General features: G+C 37.2%; 2 protein-coding genes across 2 annotated transcripts; both read right to left on the bottom strand.

The window, feature by feature from the left end:
- Nucleotides 1-10,125: 10,125 nt before the first annotated feature.
- LOC133735594 (fatty acyl-CoA reductase 3-like) lies at nucleotides 10,126-14,425 on the bottom strand. Its single transcript, XM_062162997.1, has 10 exons — nucleotides 14,310-14,425; nucleotides 13,879-13,982; nucleotides 13,568-13,770; nucleotides 12,817-12,917; nucleotides 12,467-12,665; nucleotides 12,202-12,363; nucleotides 11,441-11,522; nucleotides 10,961-11,212; nucleotides 10,486-10,613; nucleotides 10,126-10,364 (listed from the first exon to the last, which is right to left on the bottom strand). Exons 1-10 carry the CDS (start codon nucleotides 14,389-14,391, stop codon nucleotides 10,190-10,192), a joined length of 1,488 nt encoding a protein of 495 aa, XP_062018981.1. The 5' UTR covers nucleotides 14,392-14,425; the 3' UTR covers nucleotides 10,126-10,189.
- A 5,387-nt stretch (nucleotides 14,426-19,812) lies between these two features.
- Nucleotides 19,813-22,281, bottom strand: LOC133740143 (uncharacterized). Its single transcript, XM_062168062.1, has 2 exons — nucleotides 21,625-22,281; nucleotides 19,813-20,162 (listed from the first exon to the last, which is right to left on the bottom strand). Exons 1-2 carry the CDS (start codon nucleotides 21,779-21,781, stop codon nucleotides 19,861-19,863), a joined length of 459 nt encoding a protein of 152 aa, XP_062024046.1. The 5' UTR covers nucleotides 21,782-22,281; the 3' UTR covers nucleotides 19,813-19,860.
- Nucleotides 22,282-22,790: the final 509 nt, after the last annotated feature.

Genomic DNA, 22,790 nt, shown 5'->3' with positions numbered 1-22,790 from the left:
ATCCCACTTTCTCTCTCCACATCAGGCCTCAATTTGGAAACTTTTCACTGAAAATTACCATTTTTTCAGACTCTGAGGTTTTTGGGTCTTGCTCAAAATGGTGATTTGGATTTTGGGTCTGGTTGAAATGGTGGTTTTTGATGGCCAAGTTGACCAAAACCAGAAAAGTGAAGAAGAAGAATAGTGATGCAAAAGAAAAATGGCCGCGGGGTGGAGAACAATAATTGGGGTTTCGGGTCGATTTGGATTGGTCCGCTGACGTGGCGTTACTGATGCAGCAGAATATGATGTTCATTAAAAAGAAAAAAGAAAAAAAAAAAAAAAATTAAAAAGCAAAAAAGAAAAATAAAAAAAGGAAAAAAGAAATTAAAAAAGAAAAATAAAAAAAGGAAAAAAGAAATTAAAAAAGAAAAATAAAAAAAGGAAAAAAGAAATTAAAAATGAAAAAGAAAAAAGAAAAAAAGAAATTAAAAAGGAAAAAGAAAAAAGAAAAAAGAAAAAAAAATTAAATAGGAAAAAAAGGAAAAAGAAAAAAAAAGGAAAAAAAGAAATTAAAAAGGAAAAAGAGGAAAAAGAAATAACAGAGGGGTATATTGGACATTTCACCCAAGACCAACTCCTAATTTGACGCGGAAATGGACCTATTAGAGGGAAATTGTGAGATTAGAGAGTTTTTAGATTAAATTAGAATGTCAGAGACTGAAATGATGAGAGAGGCAAAATACAGGGACTAAACAGATTTTATCCCTTTTAATATATATTCATTTGCTTACGAATCAAAAAACTTAGATACATGCCCAATTTTTAACTAACTTAGAACACTCAATTACTATATTAAATTATTTTTTACCAAATGTTCAAAAATTTTACAACAACATTTTTTAAAAAGGATTAAATTATGTTTAGTCCCTGTACTATGACCTTTTTTTCATTTCAGTCCCTGACATTCTCAATTAATCTGAAAAGTCCCTAACGTCAAAATTTCCGTCTGATTGGTCCTTCCCGCGTCAAATTAGGAGTTGGCCTTATGTGAAATGTCCAATATACCCCTCTGTTATTTCTTTTTGCTTTTTAATTTCTTTTTCTCCTTTTTTTTCTTTTTCCTTTTTAATTTCTTTTTTTCTTTTTTTTCTTTTTTCTTTTTAATTTCTTTTTTGCTTTTTCTTCTTTTTTTCTTGTTCCTTTTTATTTTTTTTTTCTTTTTTTCCTTTTTAATTTCTTTTTTTCTTTTTCTTCTTTTTTTTCTTGTTCCTTTTTAATTTCTTTTTTTCCTTTTTTTTTCTTTTCGTTTTGCCTACTTTCTCCTTCCTCAACCCACCACCCATCTGTTTCTCTCCCCAAATTGAAACCAAACCCAGCAAAGACCTAGCTTGGCGGTGCAGAGATGAACGTCGAACAAAAGCAAGAGGCAAGGAGCTGATCAATCACTTCTTCACCTTCTCTAAAGCCATCTCCCTCTGTTGGGATCCGCCCTCGCCTCCATCATCGCCGATGCCATCTCCCAAACACAAGCAGATCTCAATCGGCTCGGAAATTCGCCGCTAAACCACTCCCCTCTTGTTTTCACAGCCTACTTCTCTCTCTCCCACTCAAATCTCACTTTCTCTCTCCACATCAAGCCTCAATTTGGAAACTTTTCACTGAAAACTACCATTTTTTCAGACCCTGAGGTTTTTGGGTCTTGCTCAAAATGGTGATTTGGATTTTGGGTCTAGTTGAAATGATGGTTTTTGATGGCCAAGTTGACCAAAACCAGAAGTGAAGAAGAAGAATTGTGATGGAAAAGAAAAATGGCCGCCGGAGTGGAGAACAATAATTGGGGTTTCGGGTCGATCTGGATTGATACGCCGACGTGGCGCTACTGATGCAGCAGGATACGATGGTCATTAAAAATGAAAAAGAAAAAAGAAAAAAGAAAAAAGAAAAGAAAAAGAAAAAAAGAAATTAAAAAGGAAAAAAGAAAAAAGAAAAAAAAAAAGGGCCGCCGGCGTGGAGAACAAGAATTGGGGTTTCGGGTCGATCTGGATTGGTTTGCCGACGTGGCGCTACCGATGCAGCAGGATACGATGGTCATTAAAAAGAAAAAAGAAAAAAGGAAAAAAAAAGAAATTAAAAAGGAAAAATTAAAAATTAAAATTTAAAAATTAAAAAGGAAAAAAGAAATTAAAAAGGAAAAAGAAAAAAAGGAAAAAAAGAAATTAAAAAGGAAAAAGAAAAAAAAAGGAGAAAAATAAATTAAAAAGGAAAAAGAAATAACAAATGGGTATATTGGACATTTCACCTAAGGCCAATTCCTAATTTGACGCGGGAGGGACCAATCAGACAGAAATTTTGACGTTAGGGACTTTTCAGATTAATTGAGAATGTCAGGGACTGAAACGAGAAAATGGTGATAATACAGGGACTAAACATAATTTAATCCTTCTAAAAATATTTCAAATTTCATTCATTCCTTACACCAAAGGAAACTACTAGTTTCTTTCTTCACTTCTTATGGATACTATTTCTTCACTCTAAAATTTTGGTAAGTAATAAGTTAATATTATTAACCATTTAGTTCTTATTATTTATTTTATATTTCTATTTAATGACATTTACTGATTTTAATTTTTGGTGTCTTAAATTAATATGTTTCCAGCCATCAAAAAAAAAAAATTAGATGTTTATTTCAAAAATTTTCAGAGTTATCGGTGATTCAGCATTTACCATTTCATCTTAAATGATTACAATTAACTATATAACAATGTTTATACAAAGGTTTTCTTTCTATATATAGTAGACAATTGATAAAATAAACATATCTAAAAGTTTCACTTAAAATTTCCATGTTTTTCTTCAAATTTCCATCATTTTTCTTGATTATTTACCAAAATCGATATATCCTCGATATTTCCGTCGAAATTTCCATTTCCGAAACCATCGATATTTCCTCGAAACTTGATATTTTGGTCCTTGATCACACCATAGTTAGCATACACTTCCCACCAACTAGCAGCTCTATCAATCAATGCCTCAGCCTTGACCACTTGCCTCCCATGTAACCTATTATTTCTTTCATGCCACAACTGCCAGGCCACAATCCCAAACCATTCAAGGACATTCTCCCTAGCAACAGTAGATACATTCATAAACAAAATAAAAAAACTCATCTCCTTCCACACCTTGCTAACAGTAATCAAGAAAGTCTTCTTCCACACCTTATGGGCCATAGAGCATTCCCATAACACATGGACCACACTTTCATCACTACACCCACAATACTTGCACCACCCACCCATACAAATTCTTCTTCTTCTTAAATTTGTCACACAAGGAAGAAAATTGTTACAAGCTCTCCATAAAAAAACTTTAATCTTGTTAGGGAGCTTCAATCCCCATAATAATTTCCAGCCCTTTGAACTTCCACCTGAATTGCTTCCAGACACAAGCAGTCCATCTTGTCTTAATTTTTCCTAAGCAGCGACCCAATACCCCGACTTCACCGAATATCTCCCACTTTTATTATAGTGCCAAATCAACTTATCAGGGCCAACATTTTTAGGCAATGGGATAGAGAGAATAATTTTTGCTTCAAAATCAAGAAACTGATTAAATATAAGATCCACCTTCCATTCATGATGAGAGTTAATCAGGTCAGCTACTGTAATAAGCCCAGGTGACAAGGTGGGAGAGATCACCTTAAAGGTTGAAGGCTGGGGGAGCCACTTATCACTTCTCAAATTAATCAGATCTCCATTGCCTACCCTCCACCATGCCAAGCTCCAATACCTCCTTTCCCCAGACAAGGCTTCTCCAAATTAAAGAAGCGCCTCTACCCAGCCTAGCATTCATCCACTCCACATCCGGGAAGTATTTCGCTCTGAGTAACCTGCCCACCAAAGAGTGAGGTGCCTGCATGATGCGCCAATAAAGATTGATTAAATAACTCTAAATCTCTAAACCCCAAACCACCTTCCCACTTGCTCCGACAAAGCAACTCCTATTTACACCAATGCAACCATTTCTTTCCTCCTCCTTTCCCCCACCAAAACCTTGTAATCTTTGAGTGAAAAAGTTTTTGCACCCTTTTCGGTAGCTTAGGGAACTAGGGATAGCCTGAGCCACAGCTTGAATAAGAGTTATCTTACCTGCCTTCGATAAGAATTTACTTTGCCGACCCACTAAGTGATGATCCAATCTTTCCTGAAACTTCTTATACATCTCCTTTTTATTTCTGCCTGCAACAGTCGGTTACTCGAGATGTCTTTCATGAAACGGGACGATTTGAACTCTCAGTATTTGCTACAATTCTTGTTTTACATTCGACCTCACTCCTGGCCCAAAAGACAACAGCAGATTTCTCATAATTAATCTTCCCAGCTGCGGATTCATATAGAGTTTTTCTATTGAGACCTCCATATTTGCTTATTTGATCTCTCATCTCTTTACACCTCCTATTTGCTTTTTAAAAAGTAAATTTTGCTAAGTAAACCTCTTTCAAATACCTAACTTAACCTTACTCATGAAAGGAAATGTTTTCAAGCATTAAGGATGAGTTATAATGCTCCCATAATTATTTATTGACCAAAAAAGAAACTTGACATTGTCAAAAAAAAAAAAATATGAGATAATTATTGAAAAAATAGTGTAACTCATTAACAAAAAATTATTAGACGTTTTTTGAAGCCTAATATTTCATGCCTAATTATGGATTTCCAAAGTTTAATTTTTATGATTTATGATTGCCGGAGTTTTAGATTGTTGCGAAATTAGATTTGTTCTTTCTATTTTTTATATTTAGTTTTGTCTTATATATATGCTGCTTTACAAATTTATTTGTTTAGTTTACACGAGGGCTCTATGTCCTTTGTTTCATGATCTTGTTATATTGATGAGAAAGACCTTTGTCAATTTTTTTCTCTATTGCATAGTTTTTTTTTTGAATAGGATTTGATGTTATTAGATATCAAAGCCATGAAAACAGGCCAGAGTCTAACAGAACTTACATAAGAAATCCGGTAAAACCAGATAAACCTATCTAAGCCAATACTAAACTCATTAAAGTCTAAAGGGACGCTCGCTGGAAAGCAAGCCTAAACAAGCAAGAACAACCTCGCTATTCTAAGGAAAAATCATTCATCTAGTCTAATCTGCCAGCACGCACTTGTGGTACAAATAACAACTAGAAACATCTTAAAATAACTCATAGAGATTACTCCAACTTTAGAAGGCTTGGATCCAGATGTCTAATAGCAGAGAGACTTAAGAAAATGCTAGTTCCATCCCCGTAGGGTTGGAGCTAGCACCATCCTCAGCCTCTTCAAGAGCCAACAACCTCGGCAACAGGTTAATTGGTCTTGCTATTCTTGTCGAATTCCTCTGCAACAGACTCAAACAGTCCAAACGTGAGCTTGAGCTCAGGCCCAGTCCCTGCCTTCAGCCTAGTTCGTGCCCTAGGTCCAGTCATCATGGGCCCAGAAAGCAGCCCAGTCAACCCTAGTTCAAAACTAGGGTCTCCCGGCGAGTTTTCTGGATCGTCTTCTTGCCTGTGACCCGCCGCCGCACAAATCGCCAGCATACCAGTCCAAGCCACCGGCCCGGTCATCGCCGGCCCTTCTACCGCCTCCACGAAGCGTAGCACAACCCCATAGCCCGACAGCACCGGAGCCATCGTCTCCAGTAGCGCCGCCTTGAGCCCAACCTTGGTCAGTGGAGGCCGCCACAACGATCCAGATCCCAATTGCTCCGAAATCTGAAGGCATCGACAGCAACGCCTCGGCTCCGACCCGATCCAGCAACCCATGTTCACAGAACCACCCTCAGCCGAGCATGTACTCAACCGAAGCCTTTGAAAAGCAAGTTCGAGATCCCAACGCCGTTGCAAAAGAGACCATGGCCTCTCCAATTCCACGCCGCCCTTCACTCGCCTTTGTCAGGTTTGGAAACCACGACGCTCCGCGCCGCCATCACGAAACTGAGGTTTCGCTCTTCTGGGTCGCTCTGCAAAAACCGGAGGCCCTCTCATCCTCTCTGCTTTTTTAATTGAAGACTCGACAATGGAAAAATTGATCCTTTATTGCATAGTTGCATCATAGTTTTATTTTTCTATAATTCACCAAGTAATTATGAATGCATTTTCTCTTATTTTTTTTCTTCGAAAGCTTTTATAAACAAAGAAAATGAGAAATATGAAATGAAACTAAAATAGAAACGAATAATAAAAATACTAGAAATGTGTTTCTAATATTGTAAATCTCTGCAGAAGGAAAAAATATAATTTTCCTTATTAATTTGTTGTTTGTAACAGTTTTTTTATATAAGGATACATATGTCATTTAATAATTAAAAAATAAGGGAGGTCTAGTGAGTAAATTAAGAGGTCCCATTAGAAACTCTCATTCATATAAGAGTAGGATCTGCTTCAAATTTACAACCTCCTGCCTATTTTAGCTAACCATTTTTGAAAATTTGCTCCAACAATATTACTTTAAATTTAGGTATATTTGAATAAATTTTTTATGTCTAATTAGTTAATTAAAAAAAAAATATAAATGTCTTTAGTCATTAATTGCATTTCCAACTTAAAAGAAAATAATTTATGTGCAATGTTGTCTATTGTTGTCACTTATATTCTCTATTTTCAGTATAGGGATAAGTGTTCAAACCGTGAAATTTAGGAATTCTCTAAAATAGGGAATGAGATAGCTAGGAGAACTTAATTTAGAGTTGAGTTTTATGAAAAATCCTTATATTTTTAATAAAAATAATTGTTAGAGAATATGTTGGAGATGCTTTTACGAACTAGTGATTGATTCAATTCCATATTTGTTCCCTCATTTTTTATTGAGAAAAATTCAGGTTCCGTCCCCAAACTATGCTGCCAAGGCCAATTTGATACCCGAACTCTCAAAAGTATCAATGTGATACCCAAAGACCCAAATTGGTATCAACGTGATACTTCCGTCAAAATTTTCTAACGACGCCGTCTGTTTGCTGATGTGGCAAGCACGTGGGTCCAAAAAAAAAGTGAAATGACAAATTTACCCTTGTTTTTTTTTAGAAAAATTCATCTACCGTCCCTAAACTATTTTGCCAAGGCCAATTTGATACCCGAACTCTCAAAAGTATCAATGTGATACCCAAAGACCTAAATTGGTATCAACGTGATTCCTTCTTTTTCTTCTGGGATCTTCTTCTTCTTCTTAGGGTTTCGCGGCGCCAAGCAGCTTGGGGCTGAAGCTTCCAATCGAATCTGATACCGGTCGAAGAACCTGCTGGTGCTGAGATGATCAACGACCCGTCCGCGTAAATTGGGGTCGTCGAGCTGTTGGGCGAGACGAGGCGTTCAGCCGGAAGGTACCGTGAGAGAGTGGCCGTCGAGGCGGAGTATGTAAGGTCTCCGAATGGAAGGCGGTCCAGTTATAGGGATGTCATTTTAGCTATTCTTCTTCTTCTTCTCTCTCCTCTTCTCTCTCTCTCTCCTCTCCTTCTCCTCCTCCCAAACCATCACTAACGCCGCCGAGATGGATTTGTAGCAGGAATTGGAGAGGATCTCGGCGGCGTTAGTGATGGTTTGGGCGGAGGAGAATGAGAGGAGAGAGAGAGAGAGAGAGAGGAGAGAGAAGAAGAAGAAGAATAGCTAAAATGGCATCCCTAGAACTGGACCGCCTTCCATTCGGAGACCTTACATACTCCGCCTGGACGGCCACTCTCTCACGGTACCTTCCGGCTGAACGCCTCGTCTCGCTCAACAACTCGGCGGCCCCAATTTACGCCGACGGGTCGTTGATCATCTCAGCACCAGCAGGTTCTTCGACCGGTATCGGGTTCGATTGGAAGCTTCAGCCCCAAGCTGCTTGGCGCCGCGAAACCCTAAGAAGAAGAATAAGAAGAAAATCCCAGAAGAAGAAGGAAGAAAAAGAAATGAAAAGAAAAGGAAAAAAATGAATTAGCAAAAAAAAAAAAGGTAAATTGGTGCTTGCCACGTCAGCAAACATACGGCGCTGTCAGAAATTTTGGACGGAGGTATCACGTTGATACCAATTTAGGTCTTTGGGTATCATATTGATACTTTTGAGAGTTTGGGCATCAAATTGGTCTTGGCAAAATAGTTTGGGGACGATAGATGAATTTTTCTAAAAAAAAAAAAAAGGTAAATTGGTCATTTCACTTTTTTTTTTGACCCACGTGCTTGCCATGTCAGCAAACAGACGGCGCCGTCTGAAAATTTTGACGGAAGTATCACGTTGATACCAATTTAGGTCTTTGGGTATCACATTGATACTTTTGAGAGTTCGGGTATCAAATTAGCCTTGGCAAAATAGTTTGGGGACGGTAGCTGAATTTTTCTCTTTTTTATTTCCTCTTTGTTTCACAAGATCTCATAGATATATCATCATATATACGTGAAACTACACTAGTACCTGATATATCTCATAGTCGACTTTTGCTCTGCAAGGGTTTTCTCCCTAGCCGAAAAACTGATCGAGAGATACGAAGCGATGGCGAATGAGAGAGCGGCGGCTACTCTCGCCCTGTCGGAGGAGGCCGTGGTGAGCCTGGAGGGGGCCGGGGATGTTCTCCATGACCCGTTTTTCTACATGTGTGGCCGGTTGTTGTCCAAGAAACGGGTGATTGTGCCGTCTTTCTCGGCGGCAATCTCCGGGATTTGGCGGCTGAAGGAGAAGGTTTTGATCCGTCAGGAGGAGGGCGGCATCTTTGTGTTCCAGTTTAAGGACCAGGAGGAGAAGCACCGCATCCTAAGAGGTGGACCATGGTACTATAGCAACTCAATGCTATTGCTGGCGGACTACGACGGTGTCGGTTTGTTGTCCGAGATCCCCCTGCACTCCCTCGAAGTATGGGTTGCGGTGAAGGGCCTCCGTGTAGCTATGCGCAACCTACGAGCCCTGACCCGTATTGGAAACGTGTTGGGAAGCTTTATCAGGGTTGATGTGGTGGCACTGCAGAGGAAAGACGTCGTTCAACGTATAAGGCTGATCCATGATGTGCGGCGGCGTATTTGGGCAAGGAAGGAATTTCGTTTCTCACTGGAGCTTTCTGTGGAGTTGGAATTCCATTATGAAAGATGCCACGGCATTTGTCAGGATTGTGGATTCTTTTACCATGGCGGTGCAGAATGCGACAGAGGGCTGCTGTCAAAGGTGGTTGGTGCGCCGGTGGAATCTGATGGGTCTAGAACCAGTTTGGCGGCGGAAGGTATGGAGCCTGTGGTGTCTGGGTCTACGACGGTGGTGCCGGAGATTGGTGAGGGTCGCCTGCAGGTGCGGAGGCGTCGCTGGTCCCTTTGGAGTTCCCGAGTTTTTCGGCGGCAAACCCTAATTTTAAATTAGGGTTGACCGTTGGACAGAAGTTGACCAAAGTAGGGGCTAGTGGGCCGGTTACTTTTGGGCCTAGTGGCAGTGGCATTTTTTCATTTGGACACCCATCTAAGGTTTTGGGTGTGCGACGGCTTCGTGAGGAGGATTGGGTCGAGGATGGGAAACGCCTAAAGCTTGCTAATGGCTTAGTCGAGGTCCCTGTCACTGATGGGAAGGTTCCAAAGAAGAGGGGCCGACCCCGTGGTCACAGAAACAAACCTAAGCCTGCACCTACTTCGGATGCTGTGGGCCAGGTTGAGGAGGAGATGGAGAAGGACGCCCTACCTCAAGAGGGCTAGGGTTGCATTCTTACATTTACCTTGGTGAAGCTGTCACTGTGATGTTTGCAGAGATGTACACCATAGAGGTCTTAGGCGTCAATGCTTCATACCAGTTGCTTTGCTTGGGGGATGTAGGTCTGCGTGTTTCTTTTTGTTTTTTGCTTTGAATAATCCCTTCACCTTGTTCCTTAGGTTTCATAGGTGTAGATGTGTTTTTTATTTCTTAGTTAGGTTTGGTTTCCTTTTGTTCGTCTTTAAGATTTTTTGCGTTTCGCAATTTGCTTTGGGCATTGATTTGTATTAGGAGGGATTTTCAAATCCCTCTAGCTTGACGGAGAGTCGTCGTTGATTATATTATAATGGAACCTGATTCCGTTTCCCTCAAAAAAAAAAATTCATAAGAAACATCAATGTGTTTAAAGACCGTTCTTATTGCAGAATACAACATTCGATTACTCTTATCGTAGTACAGACCCCATAAAAAAGAAGAAGAAGATCGAAGCTCTTATTAGGGTGATATCAATGCATGCCAAGAAGTAACTAATTCATTCAAAGCCGGCTTTGACTGTGTTTGAAAATAACATTCTTCGCAAGGCCAGGAATGTGACTATGGATATAGTAATCTTCCCAGTCAATACATTTTGGATTGAAATTAAAATTTTCTGCATCAATGTAGCTCCAATTTGCTATCCTTCGCAATTCCTCTGAATTGGTGTCGTCAAAGCTACGAATAAAAATGTGAACCAACATTACACTAATGCAAACATGCAAGTATGATCTATATGTATAATTATACAACATAATTTATGTTTAATCATCAACTTGTTATAGCAAAACATACGTACATCCCCTTGAATAGCAAAATTCGTTCGTACAACTCAATCAACCGTATTACCGATTTGTCTTTCCAGTCATCGTTAAGGCATACATCTGGGAAACATTGGTCAAATTCTTTATTCAAGGACTTTAATCCCTTCAAAAAAGAATGAAAAAGAAAAAAATCAATAAAGAAGAAGGTCACGAGAATATCAACTAATTAGTGTATGCAGTGGTATAAAGCAAAACAAGTAAAGTCCTTAAAAACTTTAATCCCTTCAAAGAAGAATGAAAAGGAAATGAATTAATAAAGAAAAAGGTTACGAGAACATCAAATAATCGTTGCATGTAGTGGAAGAAAAGAAAGCAAGTGAAGTCCTTGGGGTTAGCCCAAGTGATGAGGGAGGGTCTAATCAATGGTTAGATTCACCTTCAAGTTACAAAAGGAAAACAAGTATTGAAGAGTAGCTCAAAAAAATGGAAAATAAAAAAGAAAATCCAAACCTGCAATGGTTGCATGTACCAGCGAAAAGCGGCCATGGTTGTAACCATTTTTAACTTGCCAACCTTGACAGGCCTTCCATCATTGTAAATCCATGGATTTTTTGTGCAGTATTGGAACATAAATTTGTTAAAATCAGAGAATTTAAGAGGATTCCGCAATGAGGTTCCAACATGGTAAATTATTTTACGAGATGTATTTGCATTGACTACCATTGCTGTAATAATTGAATTTACCACCATGTCAACCGGAATCTGCATACATATATTCAACATATAACTCCTTCAGTTTATTTCTGCACATCAGGGAAAAAAAAAGAAAAAAAAGGGACACTTGCTGGAAAATGAAATCGAATTTTGATTAACATTTTCATATTATAACTTTAAAAAAATGTATTAATTATCACCAATTATTTAAAAAGAAGCGGCTGATCAAACTATATATGTAATTAAACTAATGACATATTAACAGTTTTAACTCACCACATCTACTACTGACATAGGATCGACAGGTATACATGTAAGCTTCCCTTTCCAATAACTGCCAATTAGGCTATCATATAGTCTGTAATCATCAAATTGTTTTTTGGGTCAAACATAGTTACTTTGCAAACTTTATATAAAATAGCCAAAAAGGAAGCATAGCAAGCAATTTATAAAATGAGTCTGTAGCACTTCTCTATGCTTACTTTAACCAGTCTTAAATTTAAAACACCCAAAAGTTAAAACTAAACTAGAGAGTTTTGTAAAGAGTCTGTTGGAGTGCCATAACTAGTTATGCTCGTATGATCATAACTAATTATTATCAATTAGTCTTCTTTGGTTCGCAAAACTGAAGCTTCTGGTTAGATCATTGGGTTTTTTTTGTCCCACCACTCAATAGATCTCACCACGAGTGCAAATTTTTGAAGTTATAAGAATTTTTCAGTATTTTACAGACTAACAACAACTGCTGTTGAATTGAGTTCTGGCAATTCAAGATGGTTTCTACTTATTCTAAAAAAAAAAAAGAAGAAGATGGTTTTCTACTTTCTAATTGAAAGGGTGGACCTGCCATGTCTTCGGGTCCTACCCAAGATATTCTCCTAAAAAATATTTCCTAATTTCACAAGCATACAAGCAAATTTTTTGTTTATGTGGCATTTACGTTATTAAAAATCCAAAATAATGTATTTGACTATCATCTACTATGCAAGTTAGTAGTACAAAAAATAAATGAAAAACAAAATGCACATGCTAATTACCTGAAACCTTCAATCCAGCCAGAAAATGGCTCCTTGTAAGTGCTGGTAATCATAGTTGGACGTATGACAGCAACAGATAGGTTACCTTTTGAGTGTCCTAGATACATTTCTCCCATTACCTTTGTTAACAAATAGGTATTTTCCCATCCATACAACTTAGCCCTAATGGATTGGAAAGGTCGTCCGGAACCAATTAATAATAGATAATTAACAAAGTTCAATTAAATTTAAATTTGAGAGTTTAAAAAGGTCGAAGTTGCAAAACCTTGAGGTGCCAAAGTCTTTCATTGTATTTGTAATAACTTCTTCGGAAACGTCTTGTGCTTGTAGTTCTTTTAGTTTGCACTCCACCATCTTCTTTTCATGTTCTTTCAAGTCAATATCATGAGTAGTTTTTCTTGCCATCTCATCCATTGAAGATGAGTCCTCTAGTATCAGCCCTGCCCTATCACCAGTCACATAAGCTACACCACAGGTGAAGCAGTGAAACAAATCCAAGAAGCATAAGCACAGATGAGTTTGAAATGCCAATAATAGTACATACTCAATGAAAATCCATGAACTGGTACAATCCCCCCTCCCCCCCCCCCCCAAAAAAAAAAAAAAAACCCTAACCTGTTGACATGTGAACAACCATCTCCAGATTTAAGCATTTCTTTGCAAAGTCTAACATATTCAAAACTCCAAATGTATTCACTTCCAGTGCAACATCATACCTGATCGAACATTATATATACATACTTCACATATTCACGTTAGTTTGAAAAGAACTGCAGGTAATTTTATGATGGATCATTCAAGTATATGCTACATGAAGTGCAGGTATGATTACAATAAGTCAATAATCATTACATCATTACAGCAAGCATTTCTTTTCATTAATAATTGCATGGCAATAGAAATATTCATACCCTCAAATATCATTACAATAATCAATGTAAAACTATAATAACATTTCATTTTCTTTTCATTTTTCATTAAAGATATAATTCTTGAAATCACGATAAGCGGTTTAGTGGAAGCATACTGAGTCCATTCATGAGAACATTCAAGATATGGAACTCCTACGTCCTGTGTTCGAACGCTGTTGGTTTAGTATTATTTATTGAATTATAAATGTAGCCAGGGGAGCAGCTGCAATGCCTTGTTGGCCATTCGCGCCCCAAGCATATTAATCTCTAGACCTAAGAAGTATTTGAGATACCGCAAACAATCCGAAAGGGGAGTGTCAAACAAAAAAAGATATAATTCTTGAAAGGATGATTCTTAGCTGATTGAATTATAACACAAGAAGGTTAGTTGAGGTCATCCTTTCTTTGAAAATATTGGAATTGAACTCTACAGAATTAAGTATGCTACCAATTACCTTTCATCCCACTTTGTGTTTGCTGAAGAATTAATTATTATCTGTATCCCATTGAACAGTTCTTCCTTTACTTTGATTTCCTTCACTCCTAGATCTTTCAAAGTTACGTCTCCTGAGAGAGCAACAACCTTTTCTGATATGAAGGAATCAAAATTTGCTGCCCATTTCTCCCTTACAATCTTGAACAACTCTTTTCCTGTGATCTTAATAATATATTGATACAGAGGACACAAGTCAATTTATAAAATATACATGATAATAAATGTGTCCATTTTGTGGAAGTTATGTTTGGATTATTTTTGTATATAAACCTCATTATGCATGCGATGTGTGGCAGAATTGGCATCAGAAGCTCGTAAAAGAAGATACAACTTTTTCACGTTTGGCTGAACTCTTAGTATTTTCTCCACCAACACTGCAGGTTTGCAAAACAAAGTTGTTATAATTATAATTAGATGTTTGAAGTATAAATAATTGCTGGATCTCATCCACACAACACAAGTGCTTAACAATAATGGTAAATTAACAGCTTTATCATGATATCAAAACCGCAGCCTTGAGTTTTTGAATCTCAGGGATTACAAATCTACCTAATTTCATGCTACAGTGTATATATCAGTATGAAAATTGTTCTTTTGTTTTTGTTTCTTTTTTTTAGCCTTCAGTTTAGCTTTCTAGACAACAGCGGCTATTCACAATTGAGTTTTGAGAGAGAGAGAGGAAGAAGTTAAGCAACTAGTACCCTTTTCGACAAAACCAGTAGCTCCAGTAATTAAGATAGTCTTGTTCTCCAGGTTTCCTAGAATGCTCTCAAATTGATCCATTGCAGAGATGTGAATTCACAGAGCTAGAATTGCATAAGTATATAGCTAGATTGAGTATTGTAGCGTCCTACTAAAATTTGAGTTCGTATTTATACAAATTTTAGATTTTTTTTTGGCCAAACAGAAAAAATATTAATTCCTAAGACAAAGTCGAATTGGTTGATTGAAACATACTAGTCTAGAGCGTAGTAATTCATACCTGGTGGCCCGGTACTTGATTAAAACTTATCAGACGCTATATAAGGAATTTTTTTTGCTATAGACAGCACTTCATTATTTTGTAGGGTTTGCAGCCTTACACATAGCCGTTGTCGGTCACACTTTAAACCGACGATTTAGTTATCAAATTCCCTTCAGCATATGATTAGTGCGTGCAGCGTTATCATTTATGTACGTGGAGGACAAGAGTGCTTAACTATGCCTTGGGCTAGGCTACCTCTATCCATGTAAAACTCTCCCATCATCATTTATGTGGAGTAGTGCATTTTCATACTCTAGATTTTTCCTTTAGCATCTGCAGTATGTACTTTTGATTAACAAAGACAATTTTATGAATTCATCGACTATACTTTTGATTTTATATGTTAGGAGGTGAATTTTTTTTTCCAATAAACAATGAAATTTCAATGAATGGTAATTTTTCAATGTTCAAATATTGATAACATATCGTATGAATACTTTCTTGCCAAAAAACAAATATCGGTACATAGTTACATATCCATAAAGCAATATAAATATGTTTTGCAAAAAAAATTATAAATAAACTCATTTACGAATTATATAGCCAATCAACTATCCTGCAAACTAAAATAAAGAAGAAGAAATCTAATTTTCAAAGGATAGGTAATTAGTATCTAATTTTCAACTTTCTATGCTAGTGATAGCCAAGTTTGGATTAATGGGTGCAGCGTTATCATTTATGTTGACGACAAGAGTGCTTAATTATGCCTTGGGCTAGGCTTCATCGATCTATCCATGTAAAACTTTCGTCCATCATTTATGTGGAGTAGTGTATTTTCAGACCCTATATTTTTCCATTAGCATCCAGCCATCCACCGTATGTACTTTTGATTAACAATGAAAATTCTATGATTTCATCGACTATACTTTTGATTTTATATGTTAGAAGGTGAATTTTTTTTTTTCAATAGACAATAAATTTCAATAAATGCTAATTTTTTTTTGCATTTCAAAAAAAAAAGAAGCTAATTTTTCAATGTTCAAATATTGATAACAGGGCCGGTCCTGACATTTTGAAGACCTGAGGCAAATAATTAAAATGTGGCCTCACATAAAAAAACCATATAATCGAACAAATTTTTATATATATATATAAATTAAACCCCTACATTAATAGTAATACAACAAAAAAAAAAAAGGTGTTCAATTCCTAAATAATTTTTCTCTTAGAAGTTGAAAAAATAAAAAAGAACAGAATATAATATATTCTTTACAAAAGAAACCAATGAAAAACAAATTCAATTTCAAAATATTCTTTCCGTAGAAGCTGGAAAAAGAAGGAACAAAAAAAGTTTAATTGCAAAGAAACTAATTAAGAAAAAGAAAAAGACAAAAAAGTGCAATTAAACTTTCTTAAAAAAAAAACAGACAAAAAAAGAGGCCACCGTGCTTCGAACCTTGGTGCTGCAAGCAACAGCAAATCTATGTTGCCGCTGCAGTAGCATGGCCATACTGTAGTGTATATGCAAAAGAAGAATATATAATTATACAATGAATATATGTAAAAAAAATTTAAAAAAAAAACTTGGCGGAGGCCCGTTGGAGAGTGGTGGCCTGAGGCGGCTGCCTCAGGCAGCCCTCAGGGCCGGCCCTGATTGATAACATACCGTATGAATACTTTTTTGTCGAAAAACAAATATCATACATAGTTTCATATCCATAAAGCAATATGAAAAAAAATTTCAAGAAAAATTATAAATAAACTCATTTATGATATAGCCTATCCTGCAAACTGAAATAAAGAAGAAGAAAACTAATTTTCAAAGGATAGGTAATTAGTATCTAATTTTCAAGCTTTGTGTGCTAGTGATAGCCAAGTTGGATTAATGCATGCAGCGTTATCATTTATGTGGAGGACAAGAGTGCTTAAATATGCCTTGGGCTAGGCTACCTCTATCCAAGCTTTCTTCCATCATTTATGTGGAGTAGTGCATTTCAGACTCTAGATTTTTCTAATAGCATCCATAGTATGTACTTTTGGTTAACGGGAGTGTATTCCATGCACCGTCAGTGCATGGGTACTTACAATATGAATGGATGTATTTTTTTTTATATTAAAATATATAAAGGAGTGGATTAGATGAGTGGCTGTTATTTTTTTAGAGATTAAAATGACTGACAGTGCACTTGCACTGTCGGTGCATACAATCCTCTTCCGTGATTAACAATGAAAATTCTATGAATTCATCGACTATACTTTTGATTTTATATGTTAGGAGTTTTTTTTTTTTTTTTTTTTTTTTTCAATAGACAATGAAATTTCAATGAATGATAACTTTTCAATGTTTAAATATTGATAATATATTGTATTAATACTTTCTCGCCAAAAAAAAATATATCCATACATTTTTTTTTTGAATCAAGCCCACGGAGCGAAATAGTATATTCATCACAAGTCAGAATAGGTTGTTCATACCCTTCCGTTGCCATTTAAGGACATAGATTGACAAGAAGATAGTGGTACTACCCACAGTGGTACTGTTCGTTCAAAAATCGTCTCGGCCATGTGTCACTGGGCCGAGGGCTTCTTTGGCTTACACGTGTTCTTCTTGAGTGGTGACGTGTGCGCGGGAGTGCCAACTCGTGGCCGTGAGGCCAAACGAGGTTTTGTTTTGTTTGTAGATCTTGCGCCGATCTGACGTATGATCAGTTGATTGTCGGCCGAGAAAGGATCAATCTCGGCGATGAGGTTCTCTCTGCCTTGAATGCAAGGACTTTAGCACGATTCAGCCTTACCTAGCAGGAATGCTCGTGCTGTGCAACTCGGTGAGTGAACGTGATAGTGCGAGTGACAATTGATAAATCTATTGGATGCAGATACTCACCAGTCACAGTAAAAATAAAATCAAAGTATAAGGTGTTATCCTAATATCTTGATTCAATACGGGTATGAACAAAGAAACGCATGAATGCTAGAAAACTCGTTTACTAGATCCAAACGTTCTAGTGATGTCTCTTTTTGGTGATTTTCTGAATGAGTGCAAGAATGTAAATAATGCGAAGTAAACAACAGGAATGTAAAAGGGCAGCAAATAAAGATAAATAATAAGAATTAAACAACGGGAAATAAAGTGTAGCAAAGTAACAAGCAAAAAGATAAATGGCAAGAATGTAAAGAACGACAATGTAAAGTGCAAGAAAAGAAAAATACCAGTAAAGAAAGGATAAGATAAACACATAAAAATTGATAACTATTGTTGAATGTTGAAATATATTGAGATAAAATTTGAGTAGTCGCGTACAGTGTTGGTCGAGGACCCCTAACAAAGATGCCTATTATCATTTTTATAGTGAATGATACATTACTGAATAAAGAAAAAGACACAATCTTGGCTGTAACTGCCGAGACGTATTGATATTTGCATGAATTCAAAGTTGAGAATCAATGCACGGTTACATGCATTTGAATGTAGTAATTGCTAACTTGAGAATTAAAACTCATAACCATGCATTTAATCTCTGGGGCATTTAAATATCCTAAATTATTTTAACACCCGCATCTAATGGCCTTTATGATGAACTTAACTAACACCATTCAATCGCGGACATTCAATAGCGGTCATCCATTATGTAGCAGCTGATTAGCCGCAATCATTCATTACTCCTTGTGGGTCAGGACCACTTGTCTGCCACGTGAGCCTTGCCAAATTTAGGTGCAAACAAGTACATAGAAATAGATCTACTTATAATTAATACATCAAATACGTAGAGGTAGAGGGGATCCTCCAGTGGTACCACGCCGGAGGCGCTAGAAATCTACGTTCCTAATATAAGGAAAATTATTGTAATTAGACAAAAAGCTAAAAACATAAGGTTGGGCTTAGAGCCAAATACCCCAGACCAACATATCCAAATAAAAGAAACTCCAAAGGAAGGCCCACTCAAAAGCATAGCTTCATTGACGCCGCTCCGCCGTGATCCCCGCTGCCACGTAACAAACCCATCGCGATCCAAAACACCGCAAAGCATGCAGCCACAACCTACTTCACATCGAAACCGCCTCAACCCAGCACCATGCAATCCCTACATCGCCGCCGATTTTGAACTCAAAACCCTGCAAGTGTTGTCAGTCGAAGAAGCCAAAATCGAGACCCATTGATCTTGCAACGCAAAGCCACCAGAACCAGAGATTTGACACTAGAAACTGGAAGCGAAACCAGCCTGCAAAAACCCCTGAGCAACCCCCCTCACAAGAGTTCTCCGAACGTTTGTATCAATCCCCGTTCGGCAGCGGTGTCGGCGAGACCTAGAGGCTAGCCAAGGGGCATCGCTGGAATGCTGGATGAAGAGCGATCTCTTAACAACCGCCGCGGGCTTTACTTAGGGTTTTGGGATGAGAGCGATAGTATATTAATTACTGCGAAAAAATGCTATATTATTTTTCTTTGTTCAATGAACAATCTCTTATACGAACACAAATATCCATACATAGTTACATATCCATAAAGCAATATAGAAAAATTTTCAAGAAAAATTATAAATAAACTCATTTATGATATAGCCAATCAACTATCCTGCAAACTGAAATAAAGAAGAAGAAAACTAATTTTCAAAGGATAGGTAATTAGTAACTAATTTTCAAGCTTTGTGTGCTAGTGATAGCCAAGCTTGGATTAATGCATGTAGCGTTATCATTTATGTGGAGGACAAGAGTGCTTAATTATGCCTTTGGCTAGGCTACCTCTGTCTATGTAAAACTTTCTTCCATCATTTATGTCGAGTAGTGTATTTTTAGACCCTATATTTTTCCAGTAGCGTCCACCTTATGTACTTTTGATTAACAATGAAAATTCTATGAACCACGCTGATTTGGGCACCATATAGGCTATGTTTGGTATGGCTGGGCTTTTCAGAAAAGCTGGCTTCTGCTTATTTATGAGAATAAGTGGCTGAAAAGCAAAGCTGCTGAATGTTTGGTAAACTGGCTTTTTATAAGAGCTGTCAGTGGCAGAAGCAGTGGCAAAGTGTTTGGTAAATCAAACTGGCTTGTGCTTTTTGTTTGTGGAATGACCAAATTGGACATGAGAGATTATTTTGCCTTAATTGTTTAGTAATACAATGTTGTTCAAATGCTCTTGTTATTATTTTTAATCTTTATTATGTCCTTATTAATTTTTGTTAACTTTCAATTTTTATAAATCGTGACCATATGATTAATATTGGACAAGTTTAAAAATAACTTATATAAATATATTAGTAACATTAATAACAATTGGTTTCTGATTCGCATCAAATGTTCACGTTATTACGCACATTCATCAAACTTTGAGTAATGTTATTTCTTATTGTTTCCATTTCTTGTGCACCGTGACCATGATATTCTTCTTCTACATCATCATCCATTTCTATCCCACCACTTGACCCATAACCTTCTCTTTCTTCACTGCGGACAAAATGTCTATCACCATGTGCATGTCTCCGTATATAATTATGAAGTGCCATGGTGACAATGGCAATCTTCACTTGCTTATCAAATGAATAACCTTGCATGTCCCTTAATGATGAGGCTATATAAATCTTTTCCTCAAAACCTGTATGAAACAGCAAATAGGTAAATTACAAATAGCCTAAGCCAACTCTTTCTCAATCCAAGATAGTGATCCAACCTAATTTGTGCACAAGTGAAGCAAGTGAATCAATGAAGCAATGAACTCCTAGTATCATCATTGCTAACCTGCACCATCATTTACAAACAACCAAGCCAAGAACACTACATAACAAAACAATCGACTTATCTTTTCCTCAACGATATCATTCGCATCTACCTATTGCAACTAAGCCATTAGAATCAACAATACTGTTGCAGTAGTAGCACTAGGGAGCAATGGAGAAATAGCTAAGCTAAGGGAGATAAAAATAGAAGAGAAGAATTTAGATGGAGAAATACAACTGTTCAATTGATACAGGCCAAAACTACATGATAAAGATAGGAATAAATCCTAAGATGATTACTTGATTTGCCAAGATAATTATAAACCAACAAATGGCCATTTCATGAGAAAGTTATTTTCATTTAACTAGAGAAGTTGATAAGCAAACAACACAGTAAATGCATTTAATCGGTAACAATATCTGATTGTGTTATTTGAATATACACAGACAATATTCAAAGATTGAAACAAGACATTTCTCTATTTCCACATGATATATACAAGTCTTCCAGAGTCCTCCCTTAGTTTTCTTAGTCAATTTCTGAGCTAATGAAGTTTCCCTACAGCTGAAAAGTACTTTAGCTAAAGATTGAAGCCACAAGAAACTGACAAGAATAACTGGACAAGGGATCACTCCTAAAATTGGAACCAAGAGCTAGGATATTAGACACTGTAGAAATATTTTTACTGGTTTAGATTAAAGTAGTATGTAAATATGTTCTAATCTTACATCGATATGATTCAGGAGTCTAGTTTGCTTGGTATACTGTTCTTATGAAATGCTATTAACAACAACTAAACCACAGTCCTACCAACTTCGAGGAGCAGATTTCAAATCCTCACAATAGCCACAAAAAAAGATGAATATAAGGAGAACTAGAACGTAAGGCTTAGTGCAGAAAATTCTTCTTAAAATGTAGCTAGATCAATCGTAAGTCTAACAACTGAGCATAATTCTCCAACAGAAGCCAGTATCAATGATAGTCTCGCTAATATCACTTCACAAAGTTACCAATCACAACTAGTAACAATTACACCTCCAATCTTTCCAAGAATAACCAACTGAAATTTTTTCTGCATAATTCTCATCTCCTTACATGCTCAATCTCAGAAAAGAATACACTAGCCACATCCTTCAACAATCAATATTCAATTTCAACACACACTCCTTCAATGCAGAAATACCCAAAAGCAGAATCAAAATTTTCCAAATTCAGATCAAGATTTCAACTTGTAAGTTGTAACTTTTGCTTCTAATTTCAACAATCGAGTACTGGGAAATCAAAAACCTTGGCTTCGAGGAAATCAACTAGAAAACATAGAAATTCCGATCAATCCGAACCTGCGGTGAGCTTCAAGTTCGCGAAGCTTCCCGACGAGGTCAACTCCTGCGGACGCGAAGAGTAGGCGAAGGTCTTCGGAGGTCCTCTTGAGACCGATTTGGAGAGGGACTTGAACTGATCCAAGCTCCTCATGCTCGGAAACCCTAGCTTCTGCATCTTTCGAACTCGGATTGATACACTCGATTCTCATCCATAATTCTAACCAACAATAATTTCAGTTGCTCTGTGCTTGGGGTTTTAGTGATTATTGTTTGGCTGAGGCGGCGTCAGAGATGAGAGGCTGAGGCGGTGTCTGTGATGAGAGCGATGCTTGGTCTGTGATGAGAGCCCGGCGGCGTCAGAGGGAGAGTAGAGATGGGATAGAGATGAAAATGAAGCAGAGTCTGAGATCTCATCTCGAAGGGGTAATGGCAATCCGTAATTGCCTCAACCAAGGAAGGATAGACTCCGTCATTTAGAAAGATTCATTTAGCTACAGTAATCTCCGCTACAGTACGCTGCTGGCTTCTGGCTTCTGAAAGCAGGGGTCAGGCAACTTCTGCTTTTTGAGAGAAGCTGCAGTGGCTTTTCAAATAAGCTGAGCATAAGTCAGCTAACCAAACGCATGTGACTCTTGTGCTTATAAGCAGGGGAGCTAAAAAGCCCCCCCAAACATAGCCATAGAGATCAATCTAAACCACGCTGGTCAACGACGCCGGAATCAGATCGTGCAAGGCATTAATGGTGATCCAGTGACTGTGGGATCCGACTCAGGCAACGATGCTGGAATGGGACTGTGCAAGGTGTTAATGGCGACCCTAGCGACCGTGGGATCCTGTCACGCCCCGAATTTTGAATAATAAATTCAAATCCGAAACATGAATAATTACAATTACAAAATCCAAATCTCGAAACTTCGAGTTCATTATTACAATTCACTCTCACAAGCAATATTGTAAAGCTCAAATGAGCATAACACACCTCACAACGTACAATTGCTGTAAAACTCTAACAATTGCTCTAACCGCACGATCACCGTCCTGGTTCTCCTGTCCTGTAGGATTACCCGCTACACAATTTGAATAGTGTACCGGGAGTTGCAACAACACAAAACCCGGTAAGCTTTTTACAGCCAGTATGAGTAAACAAGAAGAACTGTTGATTTAATAAAATACATTTCCTTTAA

The sequence above is a fragment of the Rosa rugosa genome, chromosome 3 (genome assembly GCF_958449725.1).
Source record: "Rosa rugosa chromosome 3, drRosRugo1.1, whole genome shotgun sequence".
Classification (NCBI taxonomy): domain Eukaryota; kingdom Viridiplantae; phylum Streptophyta; class Magnoliopsida; order Rosales; family Rosaceae; genus Rosa; species Rosa rugosa.
Note: the sequence above shows the minus strand (reverse complement) of the source record. Positions and strands in the feature narration are given on the sequence as shown.

Coding starts and splice junctions, on each gene's coding strand:
- LOC133735594 (XM_062162997.1), bottom strand. CDS start 14,391: ATGGATCAATTTGAGAGCATTCTAGGAAACCTGGAGAACAAGACTATC. Junction 13,771..13,878: donor CACATCGCATGCATAATGAG/GTTTATATACAA, acceptor TATATTATTAAG/ATCACAGGAAAAGAGTTGTT. Junction 11,523..12,201: donor GGCTGGATTGAAGGTTTCAG/GTAATTAGCATG, acceptor TGATGATTACAG/ACTATATGATAGCCTAATTG.
- LOC133740143 (XM_062168062.1), bottom strand. CDS start 21,781: ATGCAGAAGCTAGGGTTTCCGAGCATGAGGAGCTTGGATCAGTTCAAG. Junction 20,163..21,624: donor GAACTTGAAGCTCACCGCAG/GTTCGGATTGAT, acceptor TGTTTCATACAG/GTTTTGAGGAAAAGATTTAT.